The sequence below is a fragment of the Sinocyclocheilus anshuiensis genome, unplaced genomic scaffold, assembly GCF_001515605.1.
Source record: "Sinocyclocheilus anshuiensis isolate Anshui unplaced genomic scaffold, SAMN03320099.WGS_v1.1 scaffold1472, whole genome shotgun sequence".
Classification (NCBI taxonomy): Eukaryota; Metazoa; Chordata; class Actinopteri; order Cypriniformes; family Cyprinidae; genus Sinocyclocheilus; species Sinocyclocheilus anshuiensis.
The window spans coordinates 954397-978049 of record NW_015542453.1 but is presented as its reverse complement, the minus strand read 5'-3'; the positions used below and the strand labels follow the sequence as shown (position 1 = coordinate 978049).

At 36.4% G+C, this 23653-nt stretch overlaps 2 protein-coding genes across 2 annotated transcripts in view; one reads left to right on the top strand and one right to left on the bottom strand.

Moving 5' to 3' along the window:
* LOC107693699 (ADAMTS-like protein 2) overlaps positions 1–3822 on the bottom strand; it is a 20035-nt gene extending 16213 nt beyond the window's left edge. Inside the window, exon 1 of the mRNA XM_016493165.1 lies at positions 3724–3822. Within this exon, the coding sequence (XP_016348651.1) occupies positions 3724–3822 (99 nt within the window). The remainder of the gene's footprint in view (positions 1–3723) is intronic.
* Positions 3823–8842: 5020 nt separating this feature from the next.
* olfml2bb (olfactomedin-like 2Bb) lies at positions 8843–15976 on the top strand. The gene is made up of 8 exons (XM_016493175.1): positions 8843–9228; positions 10139–10405; positions 10599–10706; positions 11183–11344; positions 11782–11971; positions 12952–13395; positions 13489–13665; positions 15072–15976. The coding sequence occupies exons 1-8, from the start codon at positions 9082–9084 to the stop codon at positions 15668–15670; spliced, it is 2094 nt and encodes a 697-aa protein (XP_016348661.1). The 5' UTR covers positions 8843–9081; the 3' UTR covers positions 15671–15976.
* The last annotated feature ends 7677 nt before the right edge of the window (positions 15977–23653 follow it).

Here is a 23653-nt window from a genome sequence, read left to right as displayed (position 1 = left end):
ACTACAACGCATATTTTCCGGGATTTGTGATATCACAAATATCGACGAATGGGATGAGCCCTGGTTGAGCTGCACTAGAGAAGGCAATGAGTGTTATCACTATGTCGGAGACACGCAAGCTTTCCCAAGGCAGACGAACTTACGATTGATTACAATCATCCGGGTTTAAATCGCGCTCAAATTGATTTGATTTTGACGCAATATTTACACTGAAGCTCTATGGTAAGGGGCATGACATTTCCCGACCAGGCGCCGAGTGGTGCCAATCACAACACACACTGGCCCAGCTAACCAATCACAGCACATTTCGTATTTCAGAAGGCAGGCCTTCATTTGATACAGGAACTATTCGAGCCGTTCATGCCAGACTGAGGAGAGAGGTGTTGTAATAATGTAAAGTATGTGAAAAATAATGTGTTTTTCGAACAACCTAGTATGAGAGCATGTTCTAGTACACCCCCAAAACAAAATCAAGACTTTGTAAAAGAGCATAATAGGGCCCCTTTAACAACTCACAACATCATTAATAATACATTTGCAATATAGTATAGAATGTGAAGATTCTGTAGTACTGATTCTCTGGTATATAAGTAGTAAAAATGGAAGGGTAGAATAGAGTGTGATGAGAATAGAAAATAGAGAGCAGAATAAAAAAGAAAAATAGGACAGTAAAAAAAAAAGCACTTTGGCTAAATTCCAAAACAGACTGGCTGTCTATGAATTTTCATTGAAGAAGCCCAGACAAGCCTAGACATCAAAGTTTAGAGAGACTTTGTGACTTAAGAGAGAGAGAACAGTGGAGGGCAGTTTTAGGGAAGAGATGGAGTCGAAGGTGTATGGAGCCCCCCTAACGGCCCAGATGAAAGGGCCAGCGACTGTAGGCAAATTAAGCAGACTCCTGTTGTCTAGACAGCAGGTTAATCGCTCCTCTTCAAGCTGTGCATCAATGAACTTTAACACAACACAGGCACGGCTCCATGGAAAGTCTTGTGAAGCTCTCAAAGAGAAGAGCTGCCCAGCATGGTTGATCTCAAACCAGCTTTAATGGTCAACGTTTGGATTTTGGTATAAGGAGGAGGATTTACACAAAGACCATTTTCTTCCTAGAGCTCTATGCACCCGTTGACCCATCCTGAATAGTGCGCCGTTTAATCCACAACTGACATTTGGAAAGTTATGGTATGTCTAAGCATGAAATCCACTTGTCTGAAAGTGACATTTTGAAGGGAAGAGATGGAGTCGAAGGTGTATGGAGCCCCCCTAACGGCCCAGATGAAAGGGCCAGCGACTGTAGGCAAATTAAGCAGACTCCTGTTGTCTAGACAGCAGGTTAATCGCTCCTCTTCAAGCTGTGCATCAATGAACTTTAACACAACACAGGCACGGCTCCATGGAAAGTCTTGTGAAGCTCTCAAAGAGAAGAGCTGCCCAGCATGGTTGATCTCAAACCAGCTTTAATGGTCAACGTTTGGATTTTGGTATAAGGAGGAGGATTTACACAAAGACCATTTTCTTCCTAGAGCTCTATGCACCCGTTGACTCATCCTGAATAGTGCGCCGTTTAATCCACAACTGACATTTGGAAAGTTATGGTGTTTAAGCATGAAATCCACTTGTCTGAAAGTGACATTTTGACATAGATGTCCACTTACTGTCTTTTTTCATGACTGAGTCTCTTTAGAAGCACAATTACAGCTGAATATGGACTTACAGTAAAGTATGACCCTTAAAGCAAGAACACTTACTTGTCCTGCAGGCTTGTAGAAATGCATAATGGTATGTTTAGTTGTAAGGGAGTTTAGCAGCCCCTCTCTACAAACCCAAATAGCTTGGCAAGAGCAAATCCAGTGTCCCCCGCCCCAAACGCAGGGGATGTTAAGGCGATCTTGTCCAAACAAGAGTCTGCATGCCCATATGTTTTTTATCTGAATGCCCTCTGGATGTTTAGATTATAAATAGACAATAGACTTTTCCCCACTTTCTAATGCATCCTAAAACGGAGACCCCCTAAGGAGACCACATGGGCCCGATGAGTTTCGAAATGTCACTTCAGTTGAGTTTAGTCTGCTGATGCTTGAACATGGCGCCAGTCAGGTCGAACCAGTCATAAACGTGCTGAACTGCCCATCAAAACATCTTTTATAGCACAACAGTAATATTGCTTTCAAACAGAATGGATGAATAACGCCAATAAATGTTAGACCAAACAAATGAGGGGATGACTGACAATGCGCTATTTATGGACTACTAGCAAGACACTTTACATTGAAAATCATTATTTTGATTCGAATCTTTTCAGTGAATCGGTAGAATCAGATACAATACCTCTTTGAATGATTCCTTCATGAATCAGACTGAATCAATGGTTATCTAGTCAACAACTTTGAATGGCTCTTTCAAATGGGGTGAAATGTACGTTTAGTGGTAGAAATATTAACCAATACAACTTGATTGACTTTACTGACAGCTTTATAAACACATATAAGAGTTTATTTAAAGAAATAACCTAAAACATTTTTTTTTTTAAATCAGACATGCGGTGTAAATTAATTTTAGAACCATTCCGTATAAATTATATTTCTTTTTACGATCTAAATGACTTTTGTTGTGATGTTTTAAGAGATGAATAACAACACAAAGTAACAAATTTAGGTCAAATGTAGGCCTACTATACTTAAAAGTATACTTTTATATACTAGAACGTGGGCCAATTTAGTCCCAAGGAGTATTGAAATAGTACACTTACAAGTATACTACTAGTACACTGATATTTGTATATTTACTACATAAAGTATACTTAAAAAAATATACTTGAACTTTACTTAAGTATACTTAATAAAATAAACTTGAAGTATACTACTTTTTGGTAAGGGAAGTACAACATCATAAGGACATTTTTGAGAATGCTGGTCGATCGCAGAACGTGTTCTTTCAACATTATGAGAATGTATATCAAATGTTAATGAAGTTATAAGAACGTTCCATAATCATTAAGTATTTATGTAATGTAAAAAACGTAAAGTGTAAGAACATTCGCCGTTAGAGAATCATTTAAAACCTTCGAAAAAGAGTACAAACACGGGACCGTTTGATGACGTAATTACGTGGTGAGTGAATATGTTTTTTGAATAAGGTTCTTTGAAACTAACTGTTCGAAAGAACCGATTCGCGGAAATGAGTCGGAGTTCTCATCACTAGATTCACCTCGATTCAACTCACTCTAGTCTTCTTGACTCAACCATGCAACAGAAAGAAAAGTTGTCACCGGCGCAGAGTCCAGAAGCCAAGTGAAAAAGATTTTCAAGGATATTAATTCACTTGTAATTCATTAATTAGCTCACGAATTGTTAAAATACGCTCGCGAAATATCAAAAAGTGCATGCGGTTTAATAAATCGCTATCAAAATCGTAAAAAATATAATGTGCAGCTTTAATTTGGGAAATACCAGACATAAAAACTCCAGCTGGGCTTTGATCTCAGAACCCGAAACAGCACAAAACGCGTTATAAAAGAGCAATGCCGTGCTCTTGGACGTGGTCAAAACCGTGTTTTGGTGTGAAAGTTTGATGTTAAGCCCGCCACAGTGGCTCTTCTCGTTTCCCGCATTGTAACCGGCATTTGTAACTGAGCGCTTATTCAAACCAGCGTTAGTAGATCAAGCCTACGACTTCAAGCCCAAAGAGTGTTTCACAGCGATCTGTACAAAACTGAACGCGATTTACCTTAACATTTGCACCTGCTGCCGTATTAATAATCCATAAATGTAAGACAAAGTAGTGTAGTAGAATATGTCCGAATCTTGAAGTCCAGAGACAGTACATGGTTCATTTGAGAACAAGGAGACCTCGCCCCCCTGATCTTAACCAAAGACTAAAGAGAGAGAGGGGCTCGCACTTTGAGGTCTAACGGTGAACGAAACCCTTGATGCATTAATGGCTTTACAACCTGCTGGAAGAAAAGAAAAGGGGGCTGGTCAGACCCACTGTGATTGACCTTGTAGATTTCAAAGTAGCCTACAGCATCCATCTCTACTAGGATCCAGAAACAGACGTCTGCTGCCTACATTAGTCATGTGAATAGTCTGAGTGAACTACTAATAACAGGACAGTTACACAAAGGCACTCGGAATCACCTGGCATTTTGTAGCAGCCCTATCACCTGATCACAGCTTGTCAGTTTCATGTTATTGCCATATTTTTCATAAAACATCCAATTAATTTGAGTTGCAAACATAAAGAAATGCAAAGACAATATTTACATGGTGAAATCGTAGGATTGTAAAGGGTTATTGGTCCATTTGCATGTTTTTTTCCTGTGCATATAGAAAACATGATAAATTAACGTCAGTTGCAGTGAGAAAAATGTAGGTATAAACACCAATTTAAATGCAAATTAACATTTAAATCACATAGCCTAATGTCTAATGTTTCACAACAAATCTACTGCACTGAACATACATGCCCTCAATTATTCCTCATAATAATCATAGTGTTTGTTTGTTTTGTTTTGTTTTACAGTCAGAACACCAGAAAATTCTGGTTAAAAGCTTATTGTAACTAACAGACACAAAGGTTAAGAGGAAAATCAGAATGCACATTATTGCAACTTTGAATGTATTCCAGTCACATAAATTAATATCACTGTACTTAATGAAGCTATGTTCTCATGACACAATAAATTTAGGTTTCTGACAACAAAAGCATGTTCAGACACCCCACCAAAGAACCTGTCGTACCACTGATTTCCTAGACTGTGGATTCGACTTGAAAAATTACAGCTGCATAAATTAAACCCACTATTATATAGATTTAGAAAATTTCTCTCTCTCTCTCTCTCTCTCTCTCTCTCTCTATATATATATATATATATATATAAATTAGTATTATATTTGTTAAATAAAACATCAAAGCAATCTAGCATAGTAAGTTGCAGTTATTTAACTTTACAGTAAAAACACAAAAATTAAAATTTGCTGAAAATGTATTCAACCTCAGGCCTCATCCAAGATGTATGTGTTTGTTTTGTTTTTTTTCATACATACATTTATCATTACTTGCTCACCAGTGGTTGCAGTGAAGGTGAGTACAAACAGCTGATAAAACATCACAATAATCCACAAGTGATCCACTTGACTCCAGTCAATCAATTAACATCTTGTGAAGCAAAAAGCTGCAAGTTGATAATAAACAAATCCATTAAGATGTTTTTAACGTCAAAATGTTGCTTCTGGATAAAACATGCATCCTCTATTCATAATATTGCTTTCTCCAGTGGAAAAAGTTGTCTCATCTGAATCAGGAGAAAAATATGCACAGGTTTAAAGTTAAAACGCCTTAATGATGGATTTGTTTCTTACAAACACACAGATGGTAATCGGTGGACTGGAGTCGTGTGGATTACTTGTGGATTATTGTGATGTTTTTATCATGTGTTTGGACTCTCATTCTGATGGCACCCATTCACTGCAGAGGATCCATTTATAAACAAGTGATGTACTGCTAAATTTCTTCAAATCTGTTCTGATGAAGAAACAAACTCATCTACATCTTGGACGGCTTGAGGGTGAGTACATTTTCAGCAAATTATCATTTTTGGGTGAACTATACCTTTAAACAGCCATTTATGGATGTGGATGTATTTTTAGGCTCCATCAGTGACATACACAGGATGAAAACTCCACACTGGAACATTGCCAGGCTGTTGCAGATACTTGATATATTGAACAATAGACACCTGTGATGAAAAACATGGCTTTTGATTAAAGACCTATGGCAGCATACTTGTAGGTTTGAGTCAATGTCAAGAACAGTTTCAGTGCCGGTTCACACTGCTGAAGGGCATTGTACCTACACAATAGACTTTTGTATGGAGCTGCCAAACTAGAGGAATCTTTCTCTTACAGACACTGACATATCCATTCCCACTAAAATAATATGAAATGTAATGATCAAATGACTAAACACAAAGAGCTATCTGTCAGTTATTTTGGAGTATCCAGGACACCTAAAAATCCATGACACTATCATTATGTTAGACAGTTATGACAGTATTGGATTAATAATTGGAGCGTGAAGCAATCAAGTACAGTGTAAGGTGTTATATGCTTTTATAATGCAAGCAGACTTAGAAATGATACATAGACTATACCCCATCAAAAGAGAAGAGACTTCTTTACAAATTCAGCATTTAGAATTACTAAACTTTGGACTGTTGTTGCATTGTACAAAAAAAAACTTTCTCAGAAATAATCTTCTAGTCTTCTTAGTTTTAGAAATATTTACAGTGACCTTTAGCTATATTAAGTCAGTTTGCCTCAGGTTCACAGGCATCTTAGGAGAGAACATATCCACTGATGTACTTCATTAATCTACATGTTCTACAAATTTTGACATCCAGAAAGTGTATAAATAATTCATAAAAAAAAAAAAATCATTATAAACTACATATACTTATTTGAACCCTAACAGACATTGTCTTCTGCTGTTTTTATTTTATTTTATTTTGTTATGTTTTGCTTGGAAAATGTGCATGTTTGCACATGCTCTTTGAACATTTGAGTTTGTATCCTGCTCAGGTAGTCCTTACTAACAAATTCTATACACTTACATTTACATTACATTTACATTTATTCATTTAGCAGACACTTTTATCCAAAGCGACTTACAATTGGGGAATACATCAAGCGATTCATCTTAAAGAGGCAAACATACACAGGAATTGCTCGTCATACCAAGTTTCAAGCATTGTTCAAATAAGTACAAGCTAGACAGAGAAAGATGAAAGTAAAGAGAAAAAGTTTTTTATGTTTTTTTTTTTTTTAGGATGAAGTCGCTTGAAAAATGTCAGGGAATCAGCATTCCGGATAGGGGTTGGAAGATCATTCCACCAGCCAGGAACGGTAAACGAAAATGTTCTGGAAAGTGATTTTGTGCCTCTTTGTGATGGTACCACGAGGCGTCGCTCACTAGTGGATCTCAGACTTCTGGAGGGGATGTGGATAATAGTGAGTGGAAGTAGGTGGGTGCTGTTCTATATGCAAGCATCAGTGTCTTGAACTTGATGCGAGCCGTAACCGGCAGCCAGTGCAGGGAGATAAAGAGAGGTGTGACGTGGGCTCTTTTGGGCTCATTAAAGACCAGTCGTGCCGCTGCATTCTGAATCATTTGTAAAAGTTTGACTGTGCATGATGGAAGTCCAGCCAGAAATGCATTGCAGTAGTCCAGCCTAGAAATGACAAGGGCCCGGACAAGAAGTTGTGCAGCATGCTCCGTTAGGAAGGGCCTGATCTTTCTGATGTTGTGCATTGCAATGCAAACCTGCAAGATCTAGCAGTTTTTGCAATGTGGTCTTTGAAAGTCAGCTGGTCATCAAAGATTACACCAAGATTTCTGACCGAACTTGATGGGGTAATTGTTGATGAACCTAACTGGACGGTGAAGTCATGCTGTAGATTTGGAGTGGCCACTTTAATGTTGTTTTGGTAAGATTGGTTCTGCTAAAAACATAAATGTAAATACTGGAGAAAGAAAGAAAAAAACATTGAAAACAGTGCTCTAGTCTGTTATAGGGTGAATTAAGGTAATCTGGGACTTTTTTTCCCCACTTTCAACTTCTGCAATCAACTGTGATGTCACCCAAACACTTTATACAAACAAATGAAAATTTGCAGAAAAAAATAGCAAATTTTTTCAGAAAAAATCAATTTTTCTGAAATTGGCCAAATTTATATACATATTTAATGAGTTCTTGTTTGCTTTTGGCAATCCAGGACAGTTTACTTTGAGATTTAGGACAGTCTGGGGCCCTAATTTAAGTGTTCTTATGCAGTAGTGAGAGCATGTGTACATGAGAAATGAATGAATGTATATGTGTGAGAGAGGAAGAGACAGAGTAACATGGAGGGGAGATTTAAAATGACAAATTAGTTGCATATCCTGTGTTATGGTCCTGTTTGTAGCAAGGGTGTCTGAATAAAAATGATGAATTATGAAGCCACACCATGTCCCACTTATTAAAAACATTGAATAAAGAGAGAGTCGTGTTTGAAATTACATCACAGTTTCACTGTAATAAATAAATAAATAAATACCTTTTCATAAATTAAGGTTTCATCAAATTAAGGTATGCTGAATATTTGGAACATTATTTTCTTTTTGAAAAATTTTGCCCATAACAATAATCTTAAAAAATATTGTGTCTCTGACCATTGGTTTCTTTTTCCAGGGGTCCTTTACAATTTGCTAATTGGACATTAGATAGCCTAATGTCATCTCAATTACATCAACAACCAGCTAGAATATGTTAATGTTGCCACTGCGTGTGATGTACGGGTAAAAGTACACATCATATGTCTTACATTACTCAGGTACAAAAAAAAAAAAAGACTTTTGAGGACTTGCAATTATTCGAATTGTCAGTAGATGGAGGGAAAGCACTACTTCAGAGGCAGCGTCTTCGGCGTTGGGAGAGTTTCATTCAGTAAATCGGGATGTCTTGCTAAAATAGATGTATTTTTTGACTCATAAACAACTAATGAATTTATCTAAAACCTCTAGAGAATTATTTCATAATTAAGACATGTTGTCATAACTAATTTCCCCAGAAATGATTTTGTGCTTTGTATTTTCGCCTATCATTAACATGGTATTTTATGTTTACATTTATACATGTGCGGGTTTTTATTATTAATTAATTTGTTATCCTGGTAACACATTTATTTATTGTGAGGCAGTAAAACGCGCGGGTTTGGGTCATTGATCTAATGGCAGAACTCCTCCCTGTCTTTAGGTTCCTCCCCACTCACTCACAGCAAACCTTTCAAATATCCATTCATCACCGGCAATCCAACACAAAGAAGTCTTCTTTCCGTCTGTAGAAACCATAAGCAACTAATTTTAACCAAGCCTAGGACCATTTTGACGTCATCAGGGAAACCCTTTACATATTTAATAATTAATGGATTATTGATTGACATATAGAAATATATAGGTTACACAAAGAGTAATTGCATTTTTGTCTGGGACGAGCAACAAAGAAAAGACTTACTACAATTGGCAACTCATCTTGTCTGATAAATTTGCATGATGGAATTATTGTTTTTTATTTTTTGCTGGAGCTCGTTTTGTTTAACACGAGCCAATGTGATGGAGCAACAGACTGCTGACAATATAGACAGCCGTCCAACTCTAGAAGATGAAATGGACAATCAAGAAAACATCTTAACACAGGTAATTTTTCCTGATTAAAAATTAAAATGATCACATGAATAAATAATGGTGTATTTTGCAGTATTGCTATTATTATTATTATTGAAATTTCTATGTAAATACTAAATTATATAAAGTGCTTTTTGACCAAAAATTGTATGTACAGTACACTCTCAAAAAGGATGTGTTCATTTTTAACACATTTTTTGTGTTGACTATTTTAACACGTTTTGTGTCATTTTGTGTACATAATTGACACAAATTGTGTAACTATAACACATTAGTGTGTAAAAAATGAGCAGGAATAACACATTGGTTGTGTTAAAAGTAACACAAAATGTGTTGTCCTTAACTAGACACAGAGGTGTGTTAAGAAACAACACAGGTTGTGTTGTTTTTATAATAATAATAGTATTGTTTGATTATATATAAATATGTTTGATTATTATTAAAATTAAATAAGGTCCAAACAAGTGTTAAAAACTATAATAATTATAATAATGTGTTCGATTATTATTGAAATTTATAGGCTTTTTCCTATATAGAAATATAGAAACTCTTTGGTCATTTTTGAGCGAGATGCTAACGGTCTAATCAGATTCAATGATCTATGCTAAGCTACAGTTAAAAGTGCTACCGCCAGACCTGGAGATCGGCTGAATGGATTCGAAAACGGTAAAACTCAACTGTTTAACTCTAGGGGAGTTGGAAAATGAGCCTATTTTCAAAAATAGTGGAGTGTTCCTTTAACTAATAGGCTACTAAGTTGTATGAAGTGGTTTTTGACCAAAAAAAGTTGTAAAATATGTATGTAAATATAATAATATCTATAAACCACTATGTTAAACTATTACAAAAAAAAGAAAAGAAAAACATTTGAGTTGATAAAAAAAAAAAAAACATTATTCACTGTCATTATTTACTCTAATAGCTAATTGGAGACTATGATAAAGTGAAGACTCTGTCTGAGGGCTCAGACTGTCAGTGTAAGTGTGTAGTAAGGCCTCTGAGCAGGAGCGCATGCAAACGCATTGAAGAGGGCCATGCAAAGGCTGAGGACTTCTACACAGTGGAGACATTCACTGCAGGACCCAGCTGTAAGAAGTGTGCCTGCATCGCCCCTCCCTCTGCCCTCAACCCCTGTGAGGGAGACTTCAGATTTAAGAAGCTGCAAGAAGCTGGACGGGATGATATCAAGGTAAAGGGTTTTGAACTGAATCAGGACTCATGGGGAGACAGAGACAAGAATCATGCACTGGTGTTAATAGATGATTCGTAAAAAATACTGACTAGTTCTATTTAATTTGATGACTTTTAGTCTTTTTTAGACATAAATTAATCAACATTATAAATAATTTCTATTATCCACTTTTTATATATTGATGTTTCAGCTCTCAACCATAATGGACCTTCTCGAGGGAGCATTTTATGGGATGGACTTGTTAAAACTTCACTCCATCACAACAAAACTTCTGGAACGGGTTGATAACATAGAGAAAGTGAGTGCAATACCGATACTTGTTCTCAGAATTAATTAATAGAAAATATAAACATCTGTGATCATTAAACAGTACTTCTGATAGAAGCTATATCTTATATTATCTAATGCTTATAAGAATATAAAGTACATTACATTTATTAATATACACACACACACACTTTAAAAATAAAGGCTCTTTATTGCCATCTATGCTTTCATTAGAAACCATCCATGTAACCTTTCCATTGCACTAAAGGTCCTTAATAAAAAAAAAATAAATAAAGTTTGTCGGACATTGTCTGACAGTATTTATTTTTGATTATGCTGTTCCCTGAAACAACCACATTGCTTTCTATACACTATTCAGTATTACCATTGCACCAGAAATCACTGTCTGCTTTCAAATGTTGCCACTGGACAAAGGGGAATTGAGTTCAGGTGGTTGGGCGGAACTGCCACCCATGGACTTGTATTGTGTTTACATTCTCCTTACAGTCGTTTTCCGGAAACCTGACAGAGGAGAGAGTGAGCGTGAAAGGTGAAAAAGCACAAGGGAAGGGGCCTCGCTCCAACCAACGACAAGAGAAGAAGAAACGTCTCAGCGTGCTGGAGCCCTTACTGCAGAAGAATGCAGCAGCTGCTTTTGCTCACAGTGAGGTACAGATACAGTACCCACTAGCTCAATCCATTAGAAATGCCCTATAGGCTCTTATTAGTCTCACTTCACACAGATGACAACTGCCAACATATATGCACAAATACACACTGCAAATGTCACACAGATTACCACCAGTACCAAACTTTGCCCAGTGGAAACAGTGGTCAAATTCACTGTTCCAGTGTGTCTGGAAGACATGTCAGTAGAAAAATAGTCGATCAAAGCCATACAACTTTCCCACAACGTGCTCAAGTCATTAATACACCACAAATTCCCCTTCATCTCATTCAGGACATTTATGCAGCCACAAAGTGGGCGACTTGGAAAAGACAATTAATGCTGCTTTTATTTGATGCAGTAATGTGATCAGGTTTAATTACATACATTTTTGAAGATAATAATTTAACTGACAATTTCACTGTTTATTCCTGGCCAGAGGAAATATGAGGAAAAGTTTGTTGGGACTCAGGGCTCCAGCAAACCTGTGCTGAAGAGAAGCAACTCTGAGGGTCAAGAGGAGCCGCATAAACCTGCAAAGACCAAAGCAGGTCCCAGTGGCATGACCATTAAAAGCATGACCTTCTACAAAGCCAACACAATGGAGGACAACGAAGGGAAAGAGCATAGTGAGTGTCCGACAGCTCATTTCATTGTAATAATAACTAAAATGCAGCGTTTATAGCTGCAGCTCTTATGTATGTCAACGGAGAAAAAAAACTGAAAAGGATCAACAATATGTTCTTGTATTTAGGGTTAAATTCTAATATGAAAAATGTTGAGACGCTAAATGCAAGTTCAGCATCACTAATAATCATTACACAGTGACCGCCCATATTATTAATTTTTTTTTTGTCAGCAACCTTGGTTCCGGGAACTATTTTCCCCATTTATCTGTAGGGATACTACAAAACACTTAGCAAAGAGTTCTAAAGCATAAACTAAACCAACAAGTTCTTGAATGAATCATAATATTTGATTTAAAATACAATTTGATTAAAAAAAAAATTTTTTTACTTAAAATGAACAACAATCCCATAATGCACTACAAGTTACATAATTAAGTTATACAATAGACAACTAATTTAAAGTCAACAGTGCATTTCAAATTTGTTGTTAAATATTAATATATTTATATAATATTATTGCATATAAATACATTACTGTATTTTAATATTTTTGAAAGAAGTCTCATATGCTCAGCAAGTCTGCATTTATTTGATAAAAAAAATACTAGTTAAAAAAAAATACACTAGTCTAAAAATACTAGTCTGCAGTGTCACATCTTTCAGAAATGTTGTTTTCAAAATGTTGAAAACAGTTGTGCTGTTTAATATTTTTGTGGAAACTTAATGCTTTTTTTTCAGGATTCTTTGATGAGTAGAAAGTAGCATTTATTTTAAACAGGAGTCTTTTGAAACATTGTAAATGTTTTACTGTCACTTTTGATCAATTTTATATGTGTATGTTTTGGCTGAATAAAAATATGAATTTTAAAAATATAAATGACCCTGACATAGTCCGCAGCATTTTCAGATTACAGGTGAAACTTTACAAACAAGAGTATGCTAAAGTTAAACTAAGCATTTTATGTCTCTTCTCTCAACAGTTTCCACAGCAGCGCATGAGGTTGTGAGTGGTGATGGCTCGGTGGATTTAATAATTGAAGACCAGCTCCATAAGCATGAGCTGCCTGCGATTGTTACAAGACCTGAAACCGCTGCAGCAGTGACCCAGACACCGTCAGTGAACCTCAACACACAGAATGGGGACCCTACTGCTGCAAACATGCCAAATGTAACAAGCCAAATTGAAGGAGAGACTGTAAAAGCCAAAAAGTCAAGCACAATTACAACAGCAAGGGCAGTTCTGCCAACCTCAATGCCTTTAACTACCACAATGTCACCAAGCATCAATGCAACAACCATCGCAACTCCTCTTGCAGTGCCTCATCTGGCCAGTGTTACAGCACCTGCAAAGAGGTCCAAACTTAGCTGGGATGAAGCTACAACTCAAACAAGCACACAAACTCCAAAGAAGACCAAAGAACAAGGTAAGCTTGATTCCAGATCCAGATTTGAAGAAAACGAACTTAAAAGAGTTATATATACAGTAGATGCTTCCCCTCTGGATTTGTTGTTTACAGGGATCTGCAAGGACACATTAGCAAGCATCACTGATCCTGTTACACACAACTCATATGGCAAAAAAGAAGGTGCATGGATGAAAGACCCGAAAGGCAATGGAAAAGTTATATATGTGACTGACTACTACTATGGAAACCAGCTTCTGGAATTCCGTGATATGGACACCTTTAAACAAGGTATGTATCTTTAAAATAGAAACTGCTGCATTTGGCTGGTGTGGCTGGTCATTTGAAGCATACTGTACTATATATTAGTGGTCGACCGATATATCGCCAAGGCCGATATATCGGCATTTTTTAAATATCGGCATCGGCCGATAAGTTTTCCTGTTTGGCCGATGCGTTCGAGGCGGGACTTTTATTTTAGATGGCGCTGACAGCGGCAGCACCTGAGAGTGCTCACATTCTCCCTCTTGTTCGCTGTTGTCATTAACAGTTCTGTCTAATACGGATAGAAGTCTGTCTAATAATCAGATAGAACGGTTAAACAAAGGAATTAAAATGTATACAAAAAGTATTATAACGATTGCTTTTATATTATTAGTAATAGAAAGGCAAACATTATAATACTTTCTTGTTTGCCGTCAGCATTCAGCAAATACGCATTTATATAATTCAAACAAATCTTTGAATGACTAATGAACATTTACTGGCATCGACCACCCTGCTTTCCAAGATATCGGCATCGGCTGTCAAAAAACCAATATCGGTCGACCAGTACTGTATATTTTCCTTTTTTGTACTGTACAGAAAAAAATATATTTTTAGAATATTTTATACTATTGGTTAGACTCCAAACTTGTTCAAAATAATAACACATTTACATATACACTACTGTTCATAAGCTTCAGACTGATTATTTATTTATTTATTTATTTTCAAGAAATTCATACTTTTATTCAATATAATAACAATAATAACATAACATACATGTATTATTAAATAATGCTTTATATTCATTAAACAATCCTAAAAATATTTATCATAGTTTCCACAAAAATATTAAGCCGTTTTAAACATGTAATAATATTATAATAAATTATATATTCTGATTTCTGAAGGATCATGTGACACTGAAGACTGGAGTATTGCTGCAATTAATAATTGCAGCAATAAATTACATAATTTAATAAGAAAATAAATTACATTTGAAAATGTATTCAAATGGAAAACCTTTAACTGAAATTATAATAATATTTCATGATATTGATGTTTTTACTGTATTTTTGATCAAATAAATGAAGCTTTGGTGAGCATAAACTTACAGACCTCAAACATTTGAATAGTCATGATTTTGTGGGAAAAAATCTTTTTTTTTCTGTTCTCTTCAGATTTTTACAACTAACAGATCTACATCTTACAGACAATCTCTGAATAATTTCTGCTACTACAATTAAAATATAAAAAGCCACTTAATTTAGGAGACGATATGTCACAATATCGTACTTTTTTCACATAGCATGAAAGAGTCATTATACATGCAAATATACAGCTGCCTTTATGTTTTAGGAAGGGGGTCCCTTGCAAGAAGATCATGACCAACCTCTGCAGTATATGACATTTGTTCCTCTTTTTTCTCACAGAGCAGTTTAGCAACTCCTACAAACTCCCCTATTACTGGATTGGCACTGGCCATGTGGTCTACGGTGGCTCTTTCTTCTACAACAGAGCCTTTTCTCGTGATATAATCAGGTTTGATCTTCGTCTCCGCTATGTAGCAGCCTGGACCACCCTTCATGACGCAGTATTAGAGGAGGAGGAGGCTCCCTGGAGTTTGGAAGGACATTCAGACATTGACTTTGGTGTGGATGAGAGCGGGTTATGGTTAGTGTACCCAGCTCTGGACGAAGAGGGATTTCACCAAGAAGTGATCATCCTGAGCAAGCTCCGACCCTCTGACTTACAGAAAGAGAAGAGCTGGAGGACGGGCCTGAGGAGGAACTTCTATGGAAACTGCTTCATCATCTGCGGCGTTCTGTATGCCGTCGACAGTTTCGAGCGCACGCATGCCAATATTTCCTACGCATTCGACACGCACACACACACCCAGATGATTCCCCGCCTCCCTTTTGTAAACAACTACACTTACACCACACAAATTGACTACAATCCTAAGGAACGTATGCTATATGCATGGGACAATGGCCATCAGGTGACCTACGATGTAATATTTGCTTATTAACAGTAATTTAAACACTTGAACACTTTATTAAGGTACTGTGTGCAGCACTTTCTGTATAAAATAGTGAAATGATTATGTGTCTAAGTGGGTTGTAGATCAGTCTACATGACAAATATTTTTATGGATATTTCATCATGCCTTTAATTTTGTCATTTTGTCTGTTGCATGTCTTTTGTATTTGCTTTTTTTAGTGAATGTTTATTGATCTCAAAGGGTTTAAAATGTGATTGAGCTCTTCATGACAAGGTTCTCACTGCTTATATGAAGTGTAATTGTATGTTGTATATAATGTAATTAAAAATAAGCCTTACAGCAAGTTCTTTTAATTCTGTTGAAGTTTCATTGCTTTAGCTTCTTTTGAGGTCAGCATAAAACGTCATTTGCAACTCATTTAACTTTCATATTATGGCATACTTCAAAATGAAACAATATACTCAATGAGAGAGAAAAAAAGTGCATTTCCCCCAATAAATTAAGAGGGATTTATGATGCCAGCCACAGATAAAATCCCTTTAAGCTAACAAATGACAAGGACAAACATTTTTATCTTTGGACTAACATGCATTAATGAATTTTGCACAAAAAGACCATATATTGTGCATTAAATTGTGAAGGACTGGTCGATGCTAGTTCAGAATACATCTGTTGTCAGCAAACTCTACTGTAATCTCCACTTCCTTGCCTTTCTCCTCAGAGGAATTCCTGAGAAAACCAGATGAGAAAGAGGAAGGATCTTGAGCTTGACAGCACCTTGTGGAATTGATAAAAACATCACCACTACAAAGCACTAGTGTTGTCACGATATCAAAACTTCCATAGTTAGTAGGAATGGCAGTAAAATTTCAAGTGTCTCTGTACAAATCTGGGTACAATAGCAAAAACACTGGGGGAAATTTTATTTAACAGTTTAACATTTCGGAATTGGTACCAAGTACCGTACGTTTGCCAACACTATAAACCATGTTCAATAATGCAAACATATACTGTAGTTGGAAAAAAATAGTAACTTGCATGTTTATTATGCTATTTCATTTGACCAGACCATGTATATTATATATTATAATGTATAATATAATATATGTCAAATCTAATTGAGACCTGTTATCTGAAAATCAATTATGATAGAAGGCTATTAAGAGACTCTCAGTTATTTGCATTTAGCTTGGTTGAAACAATCTCAATGAAAACAGCATGCTCAGTCTTTCTCCTTATCAAACATGTGCAATCAGTTTCCTTTTTGGAAACCTTACCGTGAGAGTTAAAGCTGCTCCATTAATGTCAGTCTGGTTTGAGAAAATGACTTCTTGAGTGAAAAAGACAAAACTTACTCAATCGCTGACAGAGTCTGAGTGTTAGACAAGATGAAGTGACAGCTCTGATATGCCAGTGACAGTCACGCTACACACTTTATATGACATATATGACAACCTTGTGGTTTAAATCGCCTTAAAGCATTATGAGAATGGCAGAGAAAAATGTTGGCTGTGCAGTAGGGCTGTGGGGAACCATTCAGACAACTACATATTAACAGGACTACATTTGGCGGCCACATCTGCAGAGCTTTGAAGAAGTAGGGCTTGAAGCCCAAGAGGTCTCCACAGAGGCTTTACTTTGGCCAGGTCCATCGTCTGTCTGGGCGAGCTGATGGTGTCACGCTATACTCCACAGAGTTCATATGCTAACTCACTCTGATGTCAGCCAACACAGTCATTCAGTCATGTTGATGATGTGCTTCCCTGCTCTTATTCTTCTGACATAGGTATATTGTTCTAACTGCTGTAGAGCATCATTCATTTGGTTCAGGCCCTTCTGTTGAATAGCTCTGTATCCTTTTACCATGAACCCTAGACGATTAGAGCCCTAGCACATTACTTATGTCAACCAAAGTCCAAAATTAGTACCCCTAAAGTGCCAAATTAGAGTGAAAATTGGCTTTCCTTAGCTAAGAAAACAGTTACTCACCAATTGGACAGAACTTCAGCATTACATGCCTTAATTTGTACTGAAGAAGTGATAATATGACTCTCACTGAGGTAAGTGCATGTGCCATCAAAATCAATCTGTCTACCAAAGAAATCATTAGTAACTGTCATGACTTTACAATTTTTCCTTAATGAAAAATTACTATCAAAAATGGATCCGATTTAAAGGGATAGGTCACCCAAAAAAGAAAATTATGTCATCATTTACTCACCCTCATGTCGTTCCAAACCCATAAGCCTTTAGTTAATCTCTGTCCAAAATTAGTACCCCTAAAGTGCCAAATTAGAGTGAAAATTGGCTTTCCTTAGCTAAGAAAACAGTTACTCACCAATTGGACAGAACTTCAGCATTACATGCCTTAATTTGTACTGAAGAAGTGATAATATGACCCTCACTGAGGTAAGTGCATGTGCCATCAAAATCAATCTGTCTACCAAAGAAATCATTAGTAACTGTCATGACTTTACAATATTTCCTTAATGAAAAATTACTATCAAAAATGGATCCGATTTAAAGGGATAGGTCACCCAAAAAAGAACATTATGTCATCATTTACTCACCCTCATGTCGTTCCAAACCCATAAGACTTTAGTTAATCTCTGAAACACAAATTATTTTTAATCAACCCTGAAAGATTTCTGTCGCTCAGTTGAAAGTCCATTCCACAAAAATGTAGAAGATCCAGATAAGGGCATCATAAAACACGTTATATAATTAATAGTTTTAATCTAGGCTTTTATTTAATTGCTCGCTTCATATGGATTGATTTTATGATTTCTTGATCTTTCAGTGGAAGGACAGAAACATCTCAGGTTTCATTAAAAATGTCTTCATTATGTTTTGAGGATTAACCAAAGTCTTAGGGGTTTGGAGCACCATGAGAGTGAGCAGATGACCGAATTAAAATTTTTGGGTGAACAATCTCTTTAAATGAATTAACAACTTTGTCAATTATTGCCTTGTATATTTCAAGAAAAAGTAGAGAAATGCCAAGATGAAAGAAAGAGGGAACATATTAAGAAGCTCCTCAGAGTGCTGACCCTTAACATGTGAGAGGATGGTGAGGGGATGTTGTTGTCATGCAATGAGCCGGAGTGAGAAATTCTCCCGCTGGGCGTATCTAAGCCCATCATGCATGCACTCTCTTAAGAAGACATGTCTTCACAGTAATGGGGGCCACTGATTGTCTGGGGAATCCTCTGGAGCCAACAAAACATACAATAACAGGCCAAAAACAATGCCCCAGAGGCCAATTCAGCTATAATTCTCTAACACACTTCAGCTGAACTCCATACGAATGAGGTTAAAGATGCTGTGCAGAAAAACAAGGTGAGATTAGGAGGTCATAAACCCCCAGCATACTGTCAAGAACTCCTAGAAATACATTTGGGGTTTTAACTGGTTCTTACTGTGGGCCTCTTCAAACTCAAACCTACCAGGTGGTTTTCATGGACCACTAATACTAGGCCATGAAAAAAACAGCTTCAGGCTTTCAAGAGTGTCTTTATAGACTATATGAAATGGCTTTACAATGTCCTTTCCTGTGTTGACACATTTCCAAGTGAAATAGGGGGGCAGGACATTCTGTATCAGTCTATTTAGTCATTATGCCTCAAACTACAAGGATTGCAGTCACCAAAGATTAGGGTGACCATACGGGTCATTTTTACGGGGTGCACCCTTGCCAGGATTTATATATTGCCTAAAATATCCAGGTTTTGGCTGTTAGCACTGTGCAAAATGATCGTTGTATGACATTATTTTACGATAGCTATAGAGAGCAGAGCAGACGGCTCCTTATGCTTTCAAATCGCTCTCGTGGTACTTTGGTGTCATACAATGATCGGTGCGCAGCTTCAAGTCGAACGAACGAACGAACAAACACGTGCGCGTATTTGCATCGCTTTGGTCGTTCTCACCTTCTCACGCGCGACGCGCCACGATTGGTCAATTATGTACAATACCTGCATGCTATAGGTCAAACTGTTTTAGGCAATATAAAAATCCTGGCCAGGACGTGTCCCGTATAAATGGCACATATGGCCACCCTACCAAAGATATTTAGCACATGTATACTAACTGGGACATTGGACTTGGAGAAACTCTGAGCCAATTACACTCATCCCTTATGGAAAACAGTGCCTTGTTGGATGGCTGTATTTTCACAAATGCTCTCCAACAAAGCCTTTAGGTCCAGCTTTTCATTCCCAGAGCAGCTGGGTTATTACCAAACCAGTGCGGTCCCAGTCTGTGCTTTCTATCACTGTAACAGTGGTACATATGTATGTGAATGTGCTCTGGCCATTCAATCAGCCAGTTAAAGTTCTGGGAGCAGAGCTTCTTTTCTTTAGCTTTGAATCAGGAGGAACTGTATCTTGTCTCCTCTAACTCACAGATAAAACCACTGGTCATCCAGACCTGGAAAAGTTCATTCGGTTTAGGTTTTTGTGCCACACTGTCAATCTACAAACGACTTACTTATACAGTTGCCAGTGCATATTAAAGTCAGCATGAAATGGAAGTTGTGAGTGTCTTTTTCCTTTTGTGACCTATATCCGAGTGAAACGGCTGAAAGTAGGGCCGGACTTGATTTTATTTTTTTTTATTTTTAAGACATGTTGTTGTATGTTGTATAAGCAGTCACAAGCATTAAAGAAAACTACACACATGCATATAACTCTCATAGTATAACGGCCACTCCTGGAGACTCAAAAAGTCCAGAGATTGAAATCAGGCATGGTGATTTTCCCTCTCGAGTTCCTATGAGCCCCTTTCTGGCATATCATCAGACAGAAACACATTCGTCTTCTCATCTAGTAGTCATCGGCTTGAAATAATGCTGAAAATCAAGTCTGAAACTTCAGAGGAGCTGTCTGAATAGGGCTAATTGTGGGAGTGTTATCCCTGCATGGCATTAGGACTCCTTTCACTGTAAGACTCAATGGTGATTTATCAGATTAGCATCAAGAGAATGCTTTTAACAAACCTCATCGGACTGTTAATGCAGCCATCAAACACACAGCATTCCTGGAGACCTTTCAGAGGGGAACTCAACACGCTGTATCTGTATTAGATCAGGCATTACAGATAATTCTTTGAAGTGAATGCAATTATGCTCGTTTGGGCTGAAAGGAAGGCATGCTTTCACTAGCACTGAGCACTGCAGGATGTAAAAGCCATAAAAGCTAGCCAAAGTTTTTTTTTTCTTATTTTTTTCAAACTGTAATTAATTTTAGTGTGTTTTTTTATATGGAATTTAAGCAAATTTATGGCATATTTCAGGTTCAGGTATATTGAGATGAGTGTGTCTCTTAATTCTTACATCATTTGTACCTGACGGACAACCAAGTGTTGATAAAAATTATTACACAACTACATTGAAGAACAAGTTTCAGTTTGTAAATTCTTTTAAAGTAAGTTAGAGAAAGGAAATATAATTAACTACATTAAAAAATGAAGAGTGGGAAAGTGGGCAAGAATGCATTGCATTACTCAATTAAACTCCCAAAATCACAAAATAGTTCAGAAAATTTCATAAAACTATGTAGGTAGCATTCACAACTCTACAGGTAAAAACATTTATTTATTTTTTTTTTAATTATTCCAACCTGAATGTAATGGTGTTTTTTTTCCAAATAATGTTCTTAAACTGTTGTTAAATTTGCTAAATAAATAAATAAAAAAAACTGTCAAAATAACCAGTTTTTCATGACCATTTTAAACAGACAAGTGCCAGGGGGGTTTGAGATCCTGTCCCTTTAATTAGTAATGGTAAAGTGCCCCTCCGATCCAAATGCAATTTCAACTGAGGTTGTTGCAAATAAACTTTAGTCTCTCATTTCCATCGGTAAGATATGCATCAGCAGTGGCAGGAGCTACACAGTCTTCTCTTCCAACACAATGCACCCAACAATGGTATATTTCAGCCCTGCATCTGTAGCCAGATGTGTCGAGACTGAACAGGAAAGGATCTGGGACAGTCCCCTGAAGGGCCTCTGTGTTGCTGACCATTCAATCAGTCTTTCATACTGTATGAAAACCCGTTACATGCAATGAACAGTATTTCCACTGTAAATTGGAGTGTTTCAGAATCCTTATCTAGTGATGTTTTAGCTGAGACTGGGAAACATTTCAGGTTAGACAGAAGACGGATTATAAAAAATGACATGTATAACCTTTAGCCATCAGCCAGGATGTTAAAATGAAAAGTTGATTCACTGTTCTGCATGACAGCTAGCACAAAACAAAAGAGCAATCAAAGTAACTGTACATTTATTCAGTTTTTCCATACTTCCAGCGCTTCCACAGTCAGTCACCTGTTACAGTAGCTCCATTTAATTAAAAAGTAGAATAAATAAAATTATGGAGCTTGCAGACATGACTGCATAAGAGATGATTCTTTCAACTCCACATTGATTATCGTAGAACCTCACAAGGACAAAGAGCTTTTTCTGTAAAGGGCTCCCAACTCTGGAAAATGTTACTAAATTAAATTAAAGCAGAACATGACATAAAGTGTTTTACAATGGTGGTTAAGCGCTGGTTTAAAATAAATCAGAGTTGTACGCAGGTTTAACAAAAATTTTAATTCATTTTTCTTATTATATGTTGCCAGAGTTGGGAGTAACCCTAAAATAGGTAATCAATTTATTATTATTTTTATTATTATTCATATTTATTTATTATTATTATTATTATTATTAAAAAGCCTTTCTAGGGGCTCCAGATGCAAATTAGCATATGCTATACTCTGTATATGATATACTATATCGTATATATAGTATAGCATACTATATCTACAGTATGTACAATGCATTTTTTTCAAGTAATTAATAGTTTTATTCAGAAAGGGTGCATTAAATTGATCAAAAGAGGCAGTAAAGACATTTATAACGTTACAAAAGGTTTCTATTTTAAATAAATTCTGATCTTTTAAAAACTGTATTTATTAAAGAATCCTGAAAAAAATCAGTTTCCAGTTTATTCATCATACAATCCTGAAAAAAATAATAATTTTCCACAAAAATATTACGAAACGTTTCTTGAGCACCAAATCAGCATATTAGAATGCTTTCTGAAGGATCATGTGACACTGAAGACTGGAGTAATGGCTGCTGAAAATTCAGCTTTGCCATCACAGCAATAAAATGTATTTTAAAATGTATTTAACATTTTTAAATTGAAATAATATTTCACAATGTTACTGTTTTACTGTATAATTGATGAAAGCCTTGGTGAGGAGACTTCTTAATAAAAAAAAAAATTTGACCAACCCCAAACTTTGACCGATAGCATATAAAGAAGCGGACATAGAGAAATAGACTTGAATTTTAACATTTACATTTCTGCATTTAGCAGATGGATTTATCCAAAGCAACTTACCTTGTATTAGAGGTATACATTTTAGCAGTTCATGACATTGGGACATATTGCTAGCGCCATGCTCTACTGCATGAGCCTCACTGTGAAAAAGAAATCCTTAAAGTAACAGAAAAAGTACTGGTAGCTCATTCACTATCCATTAATTTTAAGGACATTTCCGTTAACTCTAAAACACAACTCAACGAAGTGAAAAATTCCAAATACTGGTAAAACACCTGTAAAAAAATAAACATGGAAATTAATGCAGTACTTTATACCCTATTTTTACTAAATATTTAAAAAATTACAACATTGATCCCTTTTTATAACTAATAAATACATTACTATACAGATTATCAGTCTCTAAATATAATTATTATTAGAATTATTCACACGATTTATATCTAAAACTTACTGTAAGTCAGGGCACATTTGGGTGCAGCTGAATCAACACACGGATACTGATTTGCAGAAATCAGGCCTCATCACATCCAAGATTTCCACTGACATTCCATGACCGTCTCAGGACTCTCCCATTACACAGAAGAGGGGGATTCTTCCGCCTGCAGCCAGTGGAGAATGATGTAGAGTGACAAACCATGTGTATAGTCTGATTAATGAAAAGGACGGAAAAGGACA

Excerpts from the sequence above, each read along its gene's own strand:
- olfml2bb (XM_016493175.1), top strand. The coding sequence starts at position 9,082 with ATGATGGAATTATTGTTTTTTATTTTTTGCTGGAGCTCGTTTTGTTTA. Across the intron at positions 11,345-11,781 it reads CTGCTTTTGCTCACAGTGAG|AGGAAATATGAGGAAAAGTT; the intron begins GTACAGATACAG and ends ATTCCTGGCCAG. Across the intron at positions 13,666-15,071 it reads TATGGACACCTTTAAACAAG|AGCAGTTTAGCAACTCCTAC; the intron begins GTATGTATCTTT and ends TTTTTCTCACAG.